The 21,976-nt window shown below is 43.1% G+C and overlaps 1 protein-coding gene across 1 annotated transcript in view; it reads right to left on the minus strand.

Annotated features, from left to right (window-relative positions):
* Positions 1 to 6,631, minus strand: part of dscamb (Down syndrome cell adhesion molecule b) — a 122,989-nt gene extending 116,358 nt beyond the window's left edge. Inside the window, exon 1 of the mRNA XM_078284039.1 lies at positions 6,551 to 6,631. Coding sequence (XP_078140165.1) covers positions 6,551 to 6,593 — 43 coding nt within the window. The 5' untranslated portion in view covers positions 6,594 to 6,631. The remainder of the gene's footprint in view (positions 1 to 6,550) is intronic.
* Between the last annotated feature and the right edge of the window lie 15,345 nt (positions 6,632 to 21,976).

Below are 21,976 nucleotides of genomic sequence, written 5' to 3' on the forward strand. Positions count from 1 at the left end.
GGGCCAGATAGAGAGGGAGAGCAACACATAATAGACCTCATCCTGGCAACAGTCTATGGGGACACTTAGCAACATGTAAACAGCTACATGCTCCTCGGGAGCCGTGCGGAGCTCTGTCCAAATTACCTCCCTTTGTACGAATAATAGATCCAATTCTCTGGATCCGACAACAGCGCTTTGCCTGGAAAATGATCTATTCACCGGTGGACTGCCCTACAATCGAATACACTGCTGCCAGGCCCTATGCCCTTTTATTTGATCTTGGACAAGATGGCTTACTGCAGCATCACACCTTGGTGTGAGCGGAGGAGGTCGGGGAATTCTAGGAATACCACAAAGTGCTAGGAGTATTGACGATGCACTCAGTCTCACACCAGGCCGGGGGATCGATGAGCGGCTGGAAGGACATAAATCAGACTCCTGTGGCTCCATTCCATGTCACACCCTAACCCACCCACCCACCCAGCTCCCCAATTAAACACACGCACGCGCACACACACACGCACACAAACTTGCACGCACACAGACAAGAACACACTCGGAAAACCACGCGCCCCACACACATATATGTACTAGCACATAAACACAAGCAAAAACACACAATAAGGAACCCACTTTACGCATCACACACACACACATGCACGCACACACTCACACACCTTACCTCAACTCCAACAAGATGACAGCGCTTTAAAAATGGCCAGCTAAAAATAACCGCCACTAACTTGGTCTTAAATCTTAGCATCTGTGCCAGGTTTAAAAATAAAGAGCAGTGTCGAGAAACCAAGCTGGACCCATTTGTCTTTCTGTCACTCTGTCTATCCAGCTCTGCCTCCTCCGTTATCCCTTAGCCTACTTTACTATTTGGACTATGCAGCATCAGAGGCATGGGCAGACTCTGATGGTGAAACACCTCCTGAAAATGCATTCACAAATAATCTGATTGGGAAGTCTACCTGCAATATACAGTAAAGTGTAAAGGTTGAGAAAAGTGTGACTAGACTGAAGAGAAACTGACAGATGCATATGATAAAAAAAAAAGGTTGGTATATACAAGAGAAGCCCATGAAATATGAGAGGATGAGCTCAAAGGGAGCAGGAGAGAGAAAAGTCGAGAGACAGAGAGAGAGAGAGAGAGAAAGAGAGAGAGAGAGAGACATGTTGGTGATCCACAATACATCAGGCACATGCATCCCGCCTAGGCCAGAGTAGCAGGGATCAATCCGGCCCGGGGCCTTAGTGTGTGTCGAGTTCAAAGCGTGGCCCTGGCATGTGGAGGACTGGATTAAGAGGCAGTATTTATGAGGTCCAGCGTGAATGTTTGTCTTGGTGGGTGATGAATAGCAAGCTCATCACACCTCCACCACCTGTCTTCCACAATGGACAAAAGCTCTGGCGGGGCGCTCACCGCATGGACGCATTGTGCAATACACTCACCCTGCGGAGGGTACGCCTGCATGCAGTGAGCGCCCCGCCGTATGCCTCACGCACCAGAGGCCTTTGTGTTCTCATGCAAACTCTGTGGTTCATACGGAAGAACCCACTTTGTCACTTTAATCGCCAGGTAAAATAAATGCATGAGGATTTGTCTGGGTGATACTGGTGCAGAGACATAAAACACCACTTACAGACACACATGGCACAGGATCAGAACAGTGCAAAACATATTATGGACTGCAGACTATACTGTACACTCTCTGATGTGATCACAAAAGCTCATATAGCATTAGAAACCGAGATAACCAAAGCATTTTCGTGTCGTTTCATACACCGGTACTGAAGCATCGCAGATGTTGTATTCTCAAACCTTATTTGACTGTCCACCATCTTGACATTGGTTTGGTTGGGTAAACCAGGATGCAGTCAACTGACTACCACACATTGATTTGGGTGTAAAAGCTCAAGCGAACATTACACACAAGGTTAGTCTTCCATTCATTTTCAATGGATCAGCTCCAGGTTGTACATCTTGAAATATAGCAGTCCTGAGCTTTGGGAAAGAGTCCAGCTTCTCGAACTCTAACCATACCGTCCTAGAGCTTGAGCATAGCACATGAATTGTAGTATTCCCCTGGTCACTGGCAGACGCTGTGTCTTAATGTCAATATATTTCAAACTTATGCAGGCACATACTCCTGTGTAGAAGTGCTTCTATCTTGATTTAGTCTGTTTTAGCCTGTCAAATAAAGCTTTTACACCAGTTCCTCCACTACAGTACCTGTGCAGAGCAGCACAGTAATATAACATGTCACTTTGACAGGTGCTGAGTGAATTAAAAACATCCTCTCTACTGAGAACCCTGTCTGAGAGGGAAACCCCCGCCAGATGTACTACAACCTCACTTTACACGCATGATCAAACACCTACATCTGGGTGCTGAGGGCTTTTCTCCTCTTCCCTGCAGATGCTAAATGATATCGTTAACATTTTAATGCAAGAGACACTTACGCGAGGGCTCGCGCAATTACACCTCTGATTCAGCGGAATCCAGACAGACACTGTGTGATCGGTAATTAGATTTTACATCGGGTGAAACACAGCGCGCATACATACACGCACACACACCAGTCGCCAAAGCCTGCTCCTAATTAGAGAGCTAGACAGGCTCGAGGAGGTACGGTACAGTAGAGTAGCCCTCATTATACAGCTAGGATGTATGAACTAGGGGATATCTATTATGATCACACATCAGGGTATCCATTACCCAGTGTTAGCAGCCCTTTCCACTGGAATCACACACAGAGTTCAGAATGAAACTCAACAAACCCTCTCGTAGGACAAGCGGAGTAGAACTGAGCAAGACTTAAGTGGGTTTGTAAACTTAATTTAGCCCATTAGATATTCATATCAGAGGGATACGGCATAAGATGATCTATCGCTCGACTGTGCCGTATGTGTTTTCACGGTGTAATCTAATCTCACGAGCTGCGATACCGCTTCTGCAACCGAACCCTAATTGGTAATTAGTAAACAGACTAACGGCTGTAAGTGCATCTGTAAGGCTGATCGGGTTTCAAGTGCTCTCCCCGTCGCTCTAAGGAGCCTGCGCGAGGCCACCGTGGGCCACTGGAAGGCTGTTGGTCTTTGGACATCTTTAAATAGTCTTGGAGGATCCGGGGAGCTCCTCGGCACTCCAACAGATGGGGCTCTAATCAGCGTGCTGCCTTCGTTGCCCCATGTAGATTAATTGCCGTGCAAACACCGGTTCCCCCTTTCTACTCGCAGCCAAGTTCAGACCAATCTATCTATCCACCACAGTCCCCGTAGCATTTTCATCCAGCCTTTCAGGTTGCTAATAATGTGGGGTCATGTAAAATTGGCAGGCTAACTGATGTTGGCAGCTATTTACTGTACTGTAAGCTACGCTGGGCTAGATGCTGTGGAAGAGATTCCTTATTTCAAAGTGGATCTGCCTTTACGCTGAGAAAGGTCACGGCTAATTGAGATCAAAATTTGATTGCATGATCTCATGACCTGAGTGTAAATGTTCATTTATTGAAGACAAAGGAGATAAGTCCTGTTAAGTCGTGAGCATCAGGTTAAGCTGCGTATGTCTACAAATCATTGCAGTAGTGGTGGGGACTGTGCGAGAAGCCTTGCCTCATTATGTCTTTGCAATGAGAATCTGAATGGGTCAGTTTGAGCTTGCTGTGGTTTTGCCTAGAGGCAGCTGTCAGGGAGAGATATTTAATATGTTTCCTCTCCTGCACTGATGGCTGAATTTATAGATTCCACTTTGATAGATACAGGAAATAGCAAAGTGTAGGCTCTTACAAAATAATGCAAAAAATAAATGTGCCTGTTGGCTGATGTTGAAAGTGACAGATTTAAACGGCTGAAATGTGATCAAAGGGAAGAGTAATCTAAGGACTCCTTCCTTCAGTTTCCTTTAATTACTTGAAATGATTAATCAATTGCAGTGATTGCCATAATCAAGGCAATTCAAATGACAGAATTTGTAAACATTGTGCAAATCTGTAGCAATGTTTCTTTTTGAGATCAGATGCTGAGTCCAGAAACCTGAGAACTTATCACTGTGCGTTGTGGGAAAGACAAAACCCTGTTCTACATTCCAGCAACACCAGGATTTTTATTTAGATCAATATTAACACGTTTTGGCTCTTCTGACTTCAATAGGCCACTTGATGCCATTAATCACATGTATACACGCACATTGAGGTCTCAGGAAGAGACTAGGTCCTCATTTAGTACTTCCGGGTCACCTCAGTGTGCAGCCAGAGCCAAACTCCCACTTCCCTGACACCCATAAAGGAGGTTACCATAGAGACAGGCCAGTGAGCATGTGATAGGCCTAACTCTGAAACAGCAAGAATTGTCTAGAATCCAATCGCTGTGCTGGCTTCTATCTACAAGGTCATTCATTCATTCTGACAACGCCTGCTCAGCCGATGAACACCTCATTTTCATGATAATCAACAAAACATCCAACCGCAGAGGACAAAGTCATACAGCGAGGCTCCTGAACAATGATAGAGAAATCAAATAAAATGACAAGGCTAATAGCATGTGATAAAAAACACGTTCTAAAAAAAATAAAAATAAAAAAAAAAGATTGCAGTGCAAATGACGAACAGGAAAGTATAACGTCTGCACACCCAGCACCGTCTACTGCTTATTCCCTATCAGTTGTTTGCCACAGGCCTCCTCAATAATCCCTTATGCAATAAATGGACACAATCTTGCATGGCAGTTGATCTAATGTCAGAGTCAGATGATTATGATTAATGAGGATTCCTTATTGTTCCTTTATGAGTTTCAGCAAAGCTGGGCTGAGGGAGATACCATTTTATATGGAGTCGAATGTCAATAAACTGCGCTGACTGAGGGTTGCCTCAGCAATGAAAAAGAGACGACACAGAAACAAAAATCCATTTCGAAGCCTTATTTTATCATCCAGGCCAGGAGGAAAAATCCATTTTGGGGACACACCATATCACATCACTGTGGGTGCACCAAATCATATAACTGCCCCTCGACGTGGCAAAATGTATTCATACCTCTAAATCCTCACTTCCCCAATTTTTGCTTTGTGAATTCAGCTCGCTTGGCCCTTTGATACAAACATAACCAATTGTGGGTTTGATTTTGCCTCAATATCTGAACAATCCCCATTGTGTCGCCCCGTTGTGATTTTCTTAGAGACATGTTTCCATTTTCTTTCCTTCTCCCCTCTTCCAGCCTCCCTGTTCTCTCCTTCTTCGACTCTCCCTTTTTCTTTCCCCCTTTTCATATACACCCAGCCAGCCATAATCCCTCCCTGTAGAAGGGACTCTGGCCAATAAATGCTTATTTTGATCCTGTGAATGCAATAAACTGTATCAATTTTCTGCTAGTTGATTATAGATATATGAGCACACAAATTCTGCACACAAATACACGTGCACGCAAGTGCGCGTGCACGTGCACATGCATTCAGTGTCAACCACATGCATGTGTGCGCTGACACACATGCACTCACACAAATACACGTGTACAAACACACACACACACACACACACACAAAATGAACAACCAAATCTAGGTGTTTGAATACAGTATTTGAATGGAGAATGAGGCTATAGCTATTTGAATGGAAAATTTATTTCACGTTTTTCTTGGTGAATTTTGTGAAATACCTTTTGCATTCTGAATTAGAACATTTTACGGAATATGCCTGGCCTCTGCTGAATCTTTCTGGTCCAAATTGCAGGGTTTTCTTTTAATTACTGACATAAACAATGTTTACTTGTGGTGCTTTTTTTCCCTCTATAATCTATACTTCAATGCAATGAACATAAAGCTGTAGTCAAATTTGTGATGATCACATTAAACGGTGAGATGTTGCAAACATTCAGATAGAGCCATAAAAATAACAGAATATTTTACTCCAAATGTATGTTAATGAAAATACCATTTTCTGACACTTAAATGTGTGCATCATTTGATCCTTCTTATGTGCTGTATTCATTTAGGCTACTTTGAACTTGAAAAATATGCTCACTGTGGGGGAGGGGAAAGGGGTTAAACCAAATGTCCATTATATCAAATACGTCACTTATTACTAAGGGCCACAGTGGAACAAGGTTGTGACAGAAGAAGTATCATTGGGCATCAAATAAAAAAAAACAGAAATAATTTACATGCATTGGATGCAAATAAGCAATTAAGACTTTAACCTATAAGGTCATATCTAACCAAACCTCCCACAAATAATGCCAATCAAGCAATTAAATACAGGCCCAAACAAACCTAATTTATCCATTTTATTTCATTTGGCTGAGGATGTCTATCTTAAGGCCAGGAATGTGTCTTTAATGCTTAGGAGAGCCTAAACGATTTAAAACGCAGTTCATGCCTCGCCCGTCTCTCTCCCTCTATCAAGGGTGTCAGCCTTTTGACAAGCATATAAAATCCATTTCATGTGGGACACAGGTGACCTCCATCCTCCCTCTTCAGTCACTTGGCTGTCTACCAGTGATTTGCCTTCTGGAATAGGTAATGAGCACTAAAAAAAAAAAAAAAAAAAAAAAAAAAAGAGCCGGAAACTTACCATTCAAGATGCTCTGGAAAAAGATAAAAGCCAATATCCACATGCCCTGCTCCGTTCAATCCCCCCCAAGCTATGCTTTCTCTTCTTCCTCCGACCGGTGCCTCCCTGGGTTTCTCTTCTGTGCGCTTAGGCTAAGGTTAAACATTTGCCACTGTCTTGATGGAAACCGGTCCAAGTCTCTACTTTTAATATCACCTTCCTACTTTGTTGTTACACTCTTTTCTCTTTTTCCCGAGCCCTCTCTTTGCGCTCGGAACATATATGCGCCTCTGTGATTGTCTTGGGGAGAGCTGTGCTCAGACTCTCCTCTGCTCCGCGTCTTGCTGCTTCTCCCTGTTATTCAAAGGGATGCTGAAGGGGTGAAGCCCAGGTGTGATGCTGAGTCAGAGCAGTGTATTAGCAGCTCCTAAAAAAAATGTCCGAATGACAAAACTGGCTAAACTAAATCTAAAAAAAATAATAATGTTAAATGCTCCGAAATCCTAGATAAAAGATTGAATGACGAATCATCCTTGGGGGAAAAAAATAGATTAAAATATTAGAAAATGAAAATAACTAAAATAGCAAAGAAGCAAACAGGGGGGAGAGGGTGGCTCAGTAAGAATGAAAAACAGATTTTGTTCTGAGACTCCAAAGTCAGATCATCTTCACCGCCTCTGTGCGTCCAGCAAGAGGCGAGCAAGCGCATCTTCCCCGCTGCCGCTCTCTAATCGCACCACACCGACTCTCTGAGCATTACACAGAATAACCCTCTCCCCTGCCCCTGCAGACGCTTTAATTCCTCATTGCCTTAAAGGAGCAGAGGCGGTTGCCGATCGGTCCTGAGGGCAAGGCACTGCTGGAGGTGAGAGTGTGAGAGAGCACACGGTGACTGGCGCATTTGCATTAAGGAAATGAGCCGCACCTGACGCGCCAAGGCACCTAGGATTGAACATTTTTTACGCACGGAGATATACTGGCTCAAACAGAAAGCGCCGTCTGTGCGCGTTGCTTCTATGGGTGTGCAGGTGCGCTAAGCATATTTTATGCAAGATTTGGTTTGAATCTAGCCAATGGCGTATTTTACATATGGATAAGGACTGAGGAGAGTTTCCCTTTAGGAATGGAGATCTACAAGGACATCCAATGACGCCTATTTCTGTGCTCGTTTGAGTGCGTGGAAAGGAAAATAGAGTCAAAATAAAAATAAAAATGAGTGTTTAGTTGAATCACAATGATACATTGATTGAAGTGATTCACTGATTGATTCACTGAAAAGAAAAATAGAAAGAAAAGGCAACATTTTGTCAGTGGTTACAGTGAATAGAGGGTTAAACTAACGCATCCCCCACCCCAAACGCACACACACACACACACACACACACACACACACACACACACACACGCGCCATACCGCCTCCCTCAACCCCATAATCCACCCACCAACACCACCACCCCTCCATTTTAATGCCTGCCTTGAAGTCAAGAGTGTAGCTGTACTAGGCGGTGGAAGCCTGTGGGCCTGAGCACAGAACGGGGTTAGAGAGAATGCGAAATAACCAGCAGGGCAGTCTGCATTTCTTTTTGTATTCCACATGACAGAATACTGAAAGAGAAAACACATTTATTTACCCCAGGACGCTAATTTTCTCTCCTTATCACATGGGACTGGTGTCACAGAACATCTACAATATGTGTACAAACAAAAAATAAAAATACAAAATACTGTTAGATATATTAAAAGATTCTGCTTGGCTACTGATGTGGTTGTATTTGTGTGTGTTAGTGTGTGTGTGTGTGTGTGTGTGTGTGTGTGTGTGTGTGTGTGTGTGTGTGTGTATCAGGCAGGGCCAAAAAATTTTTCCATTTGCATCTGTATGTCCCCCTGTATATTGTTTTATTCACATGGATATAAATAGCCTATGCCATTCAAGTGCACATGCATGAATGTGTGTATATGTGTGTGTGTGTGTGTGTGTGTGTGTGTGTGTGTGTGTGTGTAAGCAGTAATTACTCTGATCTCTGTCTTTTAGCTAAGGAAAGGGAAGGAAGGAGGCGTGGTGCCGTAGGAGGACTTGACCTTTTCCTGGTTCTGAGCGCAGGCACAGCTCATTTGTCCGTCTGTCTATCTTCCGTCTGTCTGTCTGTCCCATGTTCTGTCGATCTGTCTTCCTGTGCGTTTGCCTGTCTGCCCACCTGTCTAACTGCCTGCCTCCCTGCCTGCCTGCGTCTTCGTCTGCTGCATTGACTGCACTGCATTACTGAACTCTGTCCCAGAACACGCTGTTCTAGCCCGCCTTAAAAATGATATGGCTCTCCTTTTTTCTGACCTCTGCTCAATGAGTTATTCAGCGAAGGCCAGAATTAAATGACAGATTTCATCTTTTTGAAATAGTGCTGGATAGATGTTTAACTGATTATTCTATTTATGAAATGTGGTGAATGTTATGTACCTGTTTTTTTGTTTGTTTTTTTACCAAAGTAAACAATCAAGCCATGGGATGAACTCCATCGTGTCTCTGCGGTCTGAGAAGCAACATGGGTGAATGAGGGCAGTGGGTCAGTGATCCTGCCTGTCATTTACAGTGGATTAGGAGCACTGGTCTTCCAGCGCTGGATTCTTGGCATGGACGAGCATGGAAGTTCATTAGCAGAGACAGACTGTGAGATATGAACATTTAAGAGGGAGGATGCTATACAGTGCCTGGCCACAAATGTTTTGAACCTTTGTTTATCTAGGCAAGGTTTGCTCAGTTCTGTTTTTCTGTTTCACATGTATAGGCTGCAGCTGTGTACATTCACACCTGGGAGCTGCCCAGTTCAACCACAGTCTTCACCTGCTGCTGGCTACTGCACTCCACTGGAGAAATTGGGGGTTAAGTGCCTTGCTCAAGGGCACCAGAGTATTTTTACTTTACTTTTTCTGTAAAGTACAAGGAGTACAGGTGTGTGTGTGTGTGTGTGTGTGTGTAGTAATCAACCAAGTTGGTATTGGTTTCTCTTGGTTTAGCCTTCAGCTACATTAAATGATAGAAGATTTATTGTAGCTGAAGGCGACATTAGCAGCCTGCAAAGACAAACATAAAGCCCAAAGAGTAAACAAAAAATGATCAGGCTATGAGTTCAAGGGATCAAAGGTTCGGAAGAAGGAATCCATGGAATTAGCAGGTTCCATCTGACATTTTGGGGAGAAATGAGGTTTCGGTATAATCTAGCTCATCAAACAGAGCTTTACGGGTAGCTGAAATTAAAATTTTGAAAAGCCTTATTTGAATGGGAAAAGAAATGCAAATCCGAAAGGGTTATATTAGTTTACGTGGGATGTGAAAACTGCAATGTTAACTATCACAAAACTGCTCTAAGCACAGATGGAACTCTGCAGCTCCATCAAGCTTGGTGCCATTTTTAACCCTTACTTACCCAGGGAGGTAGACCGATGGCTCTGTTCACAGCAGCAGCCAGGATGATGTTTAAAGGGGGCCACATATATACAGTACATACACACTCATACCTGGGAGTTGCCCAGTATAAACACAGTCTCACCGTATGTGTTTGACAGCAAACAAGCATAAAGAGTAACAGCAACACTGACCAAATGACCTTACATGGACCAAATGACAGGTCATCAACCTCATCTGAGCACGGTTATGATACTATAGGCTGAGAAAAGTCACAATAATATGGGCCTTAATGATATACAGTATGTATGACTCTGATGTTTGATCCCTATATAGTGTCTGATATGTGGTTAGCAGGGGGTAAATTGTCCTTTCACCTTAAAAACCATAATTAAGAAAATAATTACCTCCTTCCCCGCTGTATTCAAAAATATCCCTCTCTATGGGGGAATGTGTGAGTGGATGGTAACCTTCAAGACCAAGCTTTTTTTGCCATGTGCACCAAGGTGCAATGTAATGCTTGTAAGAGGATCCTTCAGATAATAAATAACAACACAAAAACTAACTAGAACTCAATATAGACTCAAGAAATTGAAATCAAATCTAAAAAAAAAACACATGATTTTTAGCATCAATATGTTAGTGCAATATTAGAAAGTGCTTTGTAGTTGTAATTTTGGTGATACCAAAGATCAAATGCAGTTGTGCTTGATGATGCATATAGATGAAATGTTGCTGTTGGTGGTGGATTTAAACAGGCGGTGCATTCATGTGGAAAACAGGTGCTTGTGTTTATCACTTACACCAGGCGGACAGCTGTACAATTGGACTGCCTTACTTGCAATGTGAAAGACAATATCTTGATTTGCACCCTGTCAGCGAGAGCCTTGACCCTGTGACTGATGGGCTGAGCTATACAATGCTAGCTCTTAAAAGATTATATACAATACAGCCATGTAGGACAGGCGCAAATGTTTTGGAACTGATATATGACCTCGATAGGGAAAATGGACGTTAATTTAACTTACATATTATGCTTCAATTTTCATGTTTCTAGTATTCTAACTGAACTCTCAAAGCACTTTACAAAGGATAAAAACAAGCAATATAATCTGCACAGTTGTTAATACATGTTTGCAGTATATCCCCGTGCAAATAATTCCTACACAGGACATGTATGAAAATATTTAGACCAGTAGCTCAAAGTGTGTATCATACAAGCACGCATATTTAATATAAGCACTGAACTATATGAACCAAACAGCATATTCAGTCTCTCCCCAGCCACATTTTGAATATGACCAGAGTGGATCTGAGAGTGGTTTGGGTTTACTGTGGGGGTAGTGGGTGGAAACGGGTGTAGTTCATTTTAGCCCCCCAGCATGATGCCTAAACAGTGGTAAGTGGATGTGACAATGAGGCCCCTGGGCCACTGCAGACAGTCTTGGCCTTGCTGTGTGGCCGTGTGTGTGTGTGTGTGTGTGTGCGTGTGTGTGCCTCCATGCCTGTGTGTGTTTACAAGGGGGTAGGCAGACAACAGCGGAGCCCATATGAGACGATTCACCAACACTGCACATTCAAGGTCATGACTTCTCATACTGTCATACTCACATTGGCATGAGATCTGTGCTTGTTGTGGTTCATCTTCTTGCCAGTTTCATCATGGATGCTGCAGTAACATGGAAGACATTATGGTGTGCAAGACTTACTAGCGTTCATTTGGCCAATAAATATTGTCGACCTAAGACCACAATACCAGCAGAAGCAGTCTAAATAATGACACAACATCTTTCTTTTAAGGTTTTTAATAAAGATAAAGCCTACAGCATTAAATTCCAACTTTCCGAGTTGTATTTACTACCACTTTGTTGGCTCTTTGTTAAAAAGGCTAAAGAATGTAATGCAAGTAACAACCAATCTGTTAGATCAGTAACTAATGTGATTACTGAAATTGGAACAGTAACGCCTTACTTTACTCCGTTACAGGAAACAGTAATGTGATTACAGTAATGCATTACTTTGTAACGCGATACCCTCCTAGTATCTTGTACAGTTGTATAGCTGCTCTATCTGATGTACAATTTACGGATGAGATACTGTGATATTAGCATAAACAAATCATTGGAGCTAAGTTGCCTACTATTCAGAGCAGAACTAGGCAACAATACACAATGCACTTCAGCTATCTCAAAAGTGGTCATATCACTTTACAATATGAGCTAAATCAAGATCCTTGTGATTCTTTTGAACCAGATTTTAATACTATTGTCGTCTATGGTCATTCAAGAATAATACTGATGCGAAGAACTAGATAGGAAGAACCAGTTGTGTCTGTATTTCTATGGAGCACCTTCCTCTTGGCAGGGCACACACTCACACACACACACACACACACACAGGCCCCACCCCCCCTCCCTCCCCATCCCTCTTGCCGACCCTGTCCCTGGCGTGTGTGTGCACACAGGCTGGGTAATCCCTCAGGACGGGGCCTCTTGTTTTGACAACTCCTGTGAAGCCCAGTGTCTCTTACAACAAAACACAGACTGGCCTATCATCAGCAAAATGTCAGCCCTCGGCCCGCTCCTTCGTCACCCAGAGGAGGATCAGGTTGCCTTACACTATGCGACCCATTAACTCAGAATAGAAACAGTCCCAGCACCGGTATAATGATCCCCTTTGTTTGCTGAGACAATGACGTTGATAAGAGACAAGCCGCGCTCGTGGCTCCTGATAGAAGTGTGTATAAGGTTACATGTTGGCTGGGCAAGAGCGATGCGACTCCCAAACACAGTTCAGGGCGGTGTCCTCTTACCTTCTACTGCTCCCAGCGGGATAAAGACACACTTGGGTCAGTCAGCATCGAGACACATGCGTGCTCTATAAATTAGGACTGTTATATGAGAGGGGAGGGCACTTTAACTTGGGGATGTGCCAACTGTGTAAAGGACAGCAAGATGTAAGAAGTTAATATGTCAGACGGGCTAATGATAAAATACTAATGAGGATGTGTGTTTCTGTATAGGTCAGTAGATCATGGGACTAATACCATCAGTTGTTAGAGGTATGGGGGGCCAGCCAGGCCAAAAATGCCCTCATGGTACTGTTAGACATCCACTAAATGTGTATGTATGTGTTATCTGGTAAGTTGTTGTCATATCTGCAAACAGATTCCAAATCAACTCCATGTCATCAGAAGCTTAATAGTCCCTATGTCATTTTACATCATATTTCCAGATATTTCACAGACTTCAAATCCGTTCTGCAGAATGGACAGCAGAACATGCACTATAGTAACCTTTTTCCCATCACTCTCTCTCTCTCTCTCTCTCTCTCTCTCTATCCCTCTCTCATTTCATGACACCAACACCCCAGCCTGCTACAGCAACCCCAGCCAGCTTCCCATTGGTTAGCCCCAAGGCACAGAGGAGCATATCTGTAGCCAACCTTGACGTGCTAAACTAGGACGCTGAAGGGGACAGAATGGGAGGAGAGAGGGGAAGCAGGGGAGAGAGAGAGAGAGAGAGAGAGAGAAAGGAGGAGAGAGAGAGAGGAAAAAAAGGAATGAAAGAGAGCTGGAGGAGGAGTGGCGAAAATAAGGAAGTGAGAATGGAGAGCTGAGGGGGTGATAGAAAAGGGGGAGACAGAACAGAGAGAGAGGGAGAGGGAGAGGGAAGAGAGTGAAGGAGGCAGACTGTAAGTGAAAGGAGGGAGAGAAGGGCGGGTTTTGGTGATTTGTTCTCTGGCTGCATATGCGCCTGGTCTCCATCTCCTCCATTCTCTGCTTGAAAACTGCAAAAATCAATACACCCACAGAGTCTAGTGTATCCCCACATGCACCGGATCATTAAAAATATATAATCAAACGCACCGCCGTCATTTTTCACCGCCGTTATCATCGCCACGTATCCGAAACGGGGCGCGGATATCGGTAATGTCACGCACACGGCTTATAACAATGTAATAACCCCAATCAATGGCCTTTCTAATCAGTTAATCGGCCAGTTAAAGCAGCCTCCCAGCCTTGACACTGACCGCGGCACACGGAGACAGGCTGCTTGTTAACAAATGCACACAGCAGAACCGAAGCGGGGCTGTTGTAATAAGAATATCTGACTTCTCAGCTTCACAACTCAATCCAACTCAGGGTCGCAGTGTTGCCTAGTAACGATGGCACACTACTGACCTTATCTATGTGGTCATAAAAATGTATGAAGAAGCCCCCCCACCCTCCCCTCCTCCTTTCACCCCCTCCCTTCCCTTTCCTGCCTTCGTTCAGTCCTTCAGTCCTTCCTACCACCGCACTACCACCCTTAAAGTCCTTACCCCCCACCCACCCTCTCTCTCTGAGTAGCACCCAGCCAGGGGGACAAGCACCCTCTACGCTCGCCTTGCCCGGGAGCTCCCCTCCTCTTTCGTTACGGGGGGGGGGGGGGGACACGTACACACTTCAGGCTTTGCAAAAACACAATGCACTCATGTGTTGCGTGCACGCTCACGCACACGCACACAGCACACGAAACACAACGGATACAGCACTGGTGGGCGGGTAGTGGGAGGTTGTGAGGATGCAGATTGCATGCTATGAAACTGATAGATAGCTGTAAGCACAGAGGGACACAGTCAAGCGCAAAGGAGACTCAATACCACACCGCAAGGTGAGTCGGTACAGCAGCCTCCATGACAATATTACTTCAGAGTGCGATTCTGCTCTGCTGTGGGAGAAAGGAAGTATGGTACACAGCATGAGGAAAACCCGAACCCTGATTTACTTTATTTTATTAACAAAAAAATGGGATGCAGTAGGTTTACTTTTCCAAGGAGCTCTGCAGATATGTTTGTGAAAGCAATTTGCCTGTGAAAAATGAAGTGTATCTGATCTCTATCCACTCATCAGTCCTAAGAGCCAAGTTCAGCTTTTCTAATTGGCTATCACCTTGGAGATGCCGATCCTAATGAGGAAACAAACTCCAGGTGTTGCACCCGATATACCCTTGGGGAGTCACAGGGGGAGTGTGACATAGACACGCACACACACACACACACACATACACACACACCTACAAACAAACACACCTGCTCCATCTGCCTACTCCACAATTAACACCATCAGGCCAAAATATGTCGAGCTTCCCATAGTGAAGTCAAAGCAAAGATCCCTAAATTGCCTCCCTTTACCGTTCATTAAACGCTGCTGTCTCTGGGTTGGGATCCGAGAGTTTTGTTTAAATAGGTTCTTACATACAATTACTACTGTTTCTGCACTGTTACTGCTGGTTTTTGCTTAAAACCAAACCCAAGCCAAGAAAGAAGTCACTTTGATGTAAAAATCAGTGCAAAAGCTAAAACTGATTTCTGTTAATACCCAAGTTAACATCATACAAGTAGACATAATTTTTGTCTTTTTTTAATGATTGCAGGTTAGAAAAGCGTCTGTAACTTGAATGCCACAGGTAAAACCTGGGCCAATGGGTCCATCAACACAGATGGGTGAAAGATTCCACTTCTGATTTGGGTCTTGGAGTGAATAAGTGTAAGCAGGAGTGGGAAATACCAAAATATCCTACTCAAGTATTGTTACTTTGCTGAAATTATACTTAAGCAGAGGTAAAATTACTGGTGTAAAAATCTACTTAGCAAAAGTAAAAGGTAGCTAATTTAAAATTTACTCAGATTAAAGTTACCAAGTGACTTTTTACAAAAGAAAACATATTGATCATGCAAGTCTAAAAATTTGAGAGGTCAGACTTCTAGATTCTTTTAACCGGAAAAAAACAAACCAAGAAAAAAAATTACAAAATAAAGTAAAGCCAGATTACTCTTCTCATCTCGGCTGACTGACTGTTCACTGTGAAAGGCTCCACATTTGGCCATTTTATGACTTAATTCTTTTGGAGACACTACATTTAGACTGTAATGGATGTGATTTAAAATGTAGCAAATTACAATACTTAAGTCAAAACATACTTGATTAAAAGTAAAATTAATTATTTCAAAAAATACAAATATTACACGCGAAGCTGTTAAATTACAGTAACAGGAGTAGTTAGTTAGTTACTAACCCTAACCCTAAACCTTACCCTAACCATCCTTGAGTATGAGAGCCAGTGAATTTAACTGATCCTGCTACATAACAGCACCCTAACAGAGCAGCACCCTAACAGAACAGCACCCTAACAGCACCTCAGAGACGAGGACGGCCACCACCAGCCACCGCTCTCATGCCCGCTACTACAGCAACATCTGCTCTGTGGCACCCAACGCATCTGGTGGGATCCATGGCATCTGAGCAAACACAGATGGTATATGTGTGTGTATGTGTGCATGCGTGTGTGTGTGTGTGTGTCCATCCGTGTGTGTGTGTGTAACCAGGGAGACTGGTAAGGGTATGAGGAGTGCCTGGAGGCAAGGAGCAGAAGGGGTGGCAGGGTTCCTGACTCCCAGCGCGGCCTGTTTAGACGCTAGCCTCCGTGACTCATCTACGTGTCACTAATGCTTTTCCTATGAATGAACAAACGGCAACAGATACACTGCTGAGAGGGAGCACTACCGCCACGGGAGGGGGGGGGCGTAAGCGCGAATAGCCTGCGAGACTAGCATGAGCCATCCTTAGTCATACTCCCGCATGTCTAAGCAGTGAGAGACGCCGTACAGTTACAAGTAATTGATCTAAAAAAAAAAAATCAAAAGCAGCTGTCTTTTATATGGCTGAGAACATGCAGCGCGGTGCGACTGGATGAGCAGCGATGTTCCCGGTCGCCTCGCACGCACCTGTTGTCTCGCTAGTCCCTCTCATCTCAGCCAGGCTCTCCTCATTTAGGCTGCTCTCCTGCAGCAGCAGCTGTGAATGTGTACACCTTGTTAGGAAGTTGACAGTTCTGGCAGAGGGAGAGATATAGAAGCAGCTTGTTACGGGGAACAGACTAACAGTATGTCACTCCATGGTACGCCGATGCAGGGAGACGAAGAAGAAGACGAAGGAGAAGAAGGAGGGAAAAAAACACAGACAGAAAATAAACAAGAGTTTCGAGTTCGGATTCACTTCTGGAGTCATTCTATCATTACGTTCAGATAGCTTTTCTGCACTTCTTGTACTTTTTTATTATTCCGTTTTGCATTTTAAATGATAAATATGAGCTGTTTATGAATTTGTGTAGATCAAAAAGAAACAGGCGGAATCCCCTTCTCGGCCTCCATCTGCATCCGCAAGTCGATTTTCTGTAAAATCCCAAAACAGAAAAAAAAAAACATCTTATAAATGTTCATATATCTTATCTCGGCTCAAATAAATGAGAATGAATACTCCATTACTAACCAAGGAATTTGACTTTAAAAATTTGAGCGTACTGAATTGAAAGTGATTTGACCCCAACCGCTCCCCTAATAAAACAATATGGCAGACTGGATGCCGAAATGAGATCTGCCACAGAAACATGTGGCCTGCCGGATCATTATGACCCGCCTCACTGTAATCCCCACTTGCCGCTCATCCAGCTCTGTCATGCCTCTGCTGTAATTACACTGCATCCGATATCACACGGAAATGCTAACAGATTCAGCAAATCTCAGATAAGCATTATGGACTTACGGTGATTGGGCCAGTCTGTGGGCCTGCTTATCACAACACTGTGTGCCGCTAAAAGGCCTAGAGCCGGGGTCATGTAACAGGCAATACTGGCCCATTCAAGAATTCATATTTCTATGGTCCGAGACAGTCCAGTTTATGTTTGTCTGAACATGAAAAACCCTAACCCTAACCCCAAAAGACAGACAGAGCCCAACATGATTTCACCGGCATGTAAAATGTGGAGCTCCATAGAGAGTCTCCCATTGATTGTCTATGGAGTCAGTCAGTCTTAACTATCTGTTGACTATCAGCTAGGGAGAAACACATTCCTACACATGGAACTGTCTCATGAGTTAATTGACTCCCTGTCCTATAACCCTGACTTTAACCAAGTTTTTTATGGCTAACCTTAAACCTAACCCTAACCTATTTTGTGCTTAAACTTAATCCTAACCTTAAGCAAAGTTGACAGTCTACCAACAGTCTATTGATAGAAATTTGAGCTGGTGTGCTTGACAATCAACTTATAGTTAGTTGATCTAAATTACATAGTTTGTTGAACATTTGTTGATAGTCAACTGAAAATATCTAGCGGATAGTCTGAAACAATTCTTGTTGTCAGCCATCTGATACACTGTTGAATATCTAATGACACATTGAGAGTCTACAGTGGACTATCAAAATAAAGTGATACCCTGGTTTCTGGCTTTGGAAGAGAGTTACTCATGTTCAGAAATATTGATGGGGCTGTCTTCCACGTACATGAACTCATAAACTGAGTGGTGTTTCACTTAAACAGGTAGGGCTGGATATTGAATTAGATATTGTTTCCTGCTTATTAGTTGAAATGGCAATATCTTTATAATATACTGAAACAAAGAGAGACATTGCATCAGGCAATAGAAACACTGAGAACTATCTAGCAGCTTCAAAATCATAATCGTGCTGCTAGTGTTGAATTTCACCAACCATCTTATGCCATGAAGTCTCATCCAAAACTGCTTTTCCAGTCGTCACGACTGACACCAACTCAGCCTGAAGATTTGGAGGTTATGTGTCTGATTAGGTGGGGATGTGGGTGTGTTGTTAAGGCAGTGGAGGAGTGGGTGCATCTCAGATGGTGTTGTCAAGGTCTGGCTCTCTCCATCTCCTCTCGCTCTCTGTCTCCCTACCCCTCTCTCATCAGTTGTAATGATCAGAGTTATGTGAGGATTAAGAACCAATGTCCCAGTAAAGGAGCTTTGCACTGCCAAATGTAGAGCCATTGGCTCTCCTAAACTGACTAATTTGCTCACCCATAGACTATGCTACAGTGCCTTCAGATTGGATTAGAGCAAAGGCATAGTAATGGCATAGAGTGCCTTCCTGTGGCCAGCAGGGGAACTGCAGGAGGAAACTGCGTGGCCGGAGCCTAATATTAGAATCAGAATTACTTAATCAGCAAATACGATAAATGCACAGGAATTTGTTTTAGTGACACTGGTGCAAAATTCACACAGCACTGATCAGTTACACAGCTCGTACTCACACACATGATACAGGGACAACATCATCTCACATACAGTCCAAAGTGATAGTATATAGCCTATATTCACTATTCATAGCTGTGTGTTTGAGAAGCATGGCTGCAGCTGTAGAGGGAAGTGCAGCAAGTGATCAGCGGTGCAATGGTCCAGTTTACAACCAGGAATTTATACTGAACAGAAATAGTTAGAGTGAGTTGTTGTAATGAGCAGAACAAGATGCATGAAATACATTGTAAGCAGTTACAGGCTGTTGTGTGACTGAAAAGAGTCATGTGCCACTTCTCTAATGCTTATGTACTGTTGTAACACAAGGGCCTCTGTGCACTCTATTAAATGGCTATACTGAGTGGCCATAGCTGAAAACAAACAAAAAACAATAGGCTCAATCCAAATCACTTGTACACTCAGTAATAGTAGTTTCACACTCAGTAATGGCAGTTTCTTGGTATTTATGGTTATTATGCCTGCTTGTCCAAGTATATATCCTGATTTCTTTGAAGCATACAAGCCATACTATAATGGGACGTAGAACGTTAAATGATACATACTGTTTGTTTTTTTATTTTTATTTTTATTTTTCAGATGTTTCTTTGGTCTGAGTGTAGTCCAAAACCCAGGTGAAACTGAAATGAATGGTTGGGTTTTCTGGTGATTAATGCACAATTATTAGCAAAATGCAGCCATCACAAATACTACTTTAGCCCCTTGCACCCTGGGTTTCCCCTTAATTTTCCTCTTAAGTAGCGTCAAAGTTCGACTTTTTTTTTTTTTCCATACTGTTTGACAATGTCGTACACATATTCTGCACCTGCTCGTTCCAACGCTTCACTGAAGCTATAGCACGCTTATATTGAGTGAAATATTCAAACCCAAGGCACCATTTTTTTATGGCTGCATCATTACATCAAATGGAAAAAATGTTTGTGCACCATTTTATACACATGTCCCTGTAATTCAGCATGACATATTTGGTATCTTTGGAAACCATGGGATCTTGACTAGAATTTAAAATAAAGCTCTGTGGGTTTGAACAAAACTTGGCTGCAAAACATGACGGTCCCGCATGCGGGAGAGGGGGGGCAATTGTGACATTTTTCAAATTTTTTGAAATCACTTGAGTCTACAATAATGCTTTGTTTCATACAAAATAAGAGTCCTTTTATCATTCACAAATTGAAACCTGTTTCTGCCCTCTGCTCACCAGCACCATGTGACCACAGAAGTTGAATAAACACTGTCTCCACTGATCCAACACCTGAAAAAAATAACTTCCGAGGGTATATCAGACACTATCAACCATTAGACTTCCTTCAATCCCTATGGGTAAATTCTGCTGATGTTTCACAGCTATTAACATCCAAACCAAACGATGCATTCCAGCTTCCCCCTGTTTTTATACTCTCAGGCCAAAGAAATCTCAATATCACAGGGGGAAAAAAGAGGAATTATCCTTAAAGGAAGTCATTCACAAGACCCAGTGCATGACGAGTAACACACCGAAAAGATGCATTCATATGTCAGTCTTTTCCCAGAATATCTAGGTTATTAAAGCTATAGTGATTAGCTCCAATGAGGAGAGAGAGAGAGAGAGAGAGAGACAGAGAGAGAGAGAGACAGAGGCAGAGAGAGCATGTGACAGTGGAACTGTGGAAGCTGTAGTGGAACTCATGGGGAATTCAGAGCGAGACAGTGGTTGTCTCTGTGTTACTTTGTCAGCATGGAGAAGGGCTGTGACATATTCATCTGCCTTTAGCACTGGGCTTCGTCCTCCTCCTCCTCTTTCCCTGCAATGTAAATGCAGCAAAATGGAATTTGCCCTGACTGAAACGTGAAAAGCCCCCCCAAAAAATCTCTCATCTTTGCGTTTCAAACTCGGAGGAATGTGATTAAGTACAATGTCTTCTGTACACCCACAATCTATACAAGGGCTTTTATTCATCCTCAGATTGTAGTGGATAATTGAATCATTATATCGATCAGCGGTTGGTGCCTGGGGTGGGGAAGGAAATGAATGGGTATCAAGAATCTGTATGCAAAGACTAGAATCCACACCTGGAAAACCTTAGCCCATATAATAGATCTGCAGAAAAACATAGAGGACTGCTTTTGAATATTCACAAGGTTTGCTGTGTTGGACTTTTAGCCTATATTTTGTGTACAGCTTTTGCAGACTGTAACAGCATTAAATATGAGATGTAGCCTAGCTAAACATGGGACTTTTTTTTTTTTGGCTGTGACTGAACACATTTAAAGCTTAAAACACTATGACCATAGCAGGGCAACCTAAGGCTATGAGCAAAGAATGCAAAATTAGATTTGTATTATAAATCAGCGCACATTAAGGAAAAGCTGTGGAACAAGTTGGATTATTTAAACTCTGAAAAGATACACACCCCTGTCTCTCTGTCCGGCGTTCCCACCGGTTCCCACCAATCCAAGATGCGGGAAGTCGTCATGCTGCGAATATCCGTCCAGGAAGTCAGCGCCAAACCACCAAACCAAAAGTAGTGAAATCAGCAGCGTCAAGCTAGCGAGAATAAGACCAAAAGTTAGGCGAAGTTTTGCCTTCACAATAAAAGCGTCAAATTTGTCAGTTTTTAATTAATGAAATAATGCAAAGAATGTAGCCTACAGAACAGCAAAAATTCTCAGTCAAATCTTTACATCAAATATGGAGCAAAGCTACAGTTGTGAAATGCCAAGGAAGTAGACATATTTCTTGAAGGCTGCTTTCTTTTTGTGTATTTTTGACAACCATAGGCTATATGGCAGCATAGGGCATGTCACTAGTGACTACTGGCTATTTGACAACGGATACTGGAGGCCCCATTTTATAGCCTTTAGGAACAATTGTGCAAATGCAATGGGTTCAAATTTACCATTTCAGGGTAATAGATAGGCTACCCTTATAAGTTGTCTGGTATGTCTTGACTGCATTTCGTTATGTATTTTTGTATAT

Source organism: Centroberyx gerrardi, chromosome 6 (assembly GCF_048128805.1).
Source record: "Centroberyx gerrardi isolate f3 chromosome 6, fCenGer3.hap1.cur.20231027, whole genome shotgun sequence".
NCBI lineage: Eukaryota > Metazoa > Chordata > Actinopteri > Beryciformes > Berycidae > Centroberyx > Centroberyx gerrardi.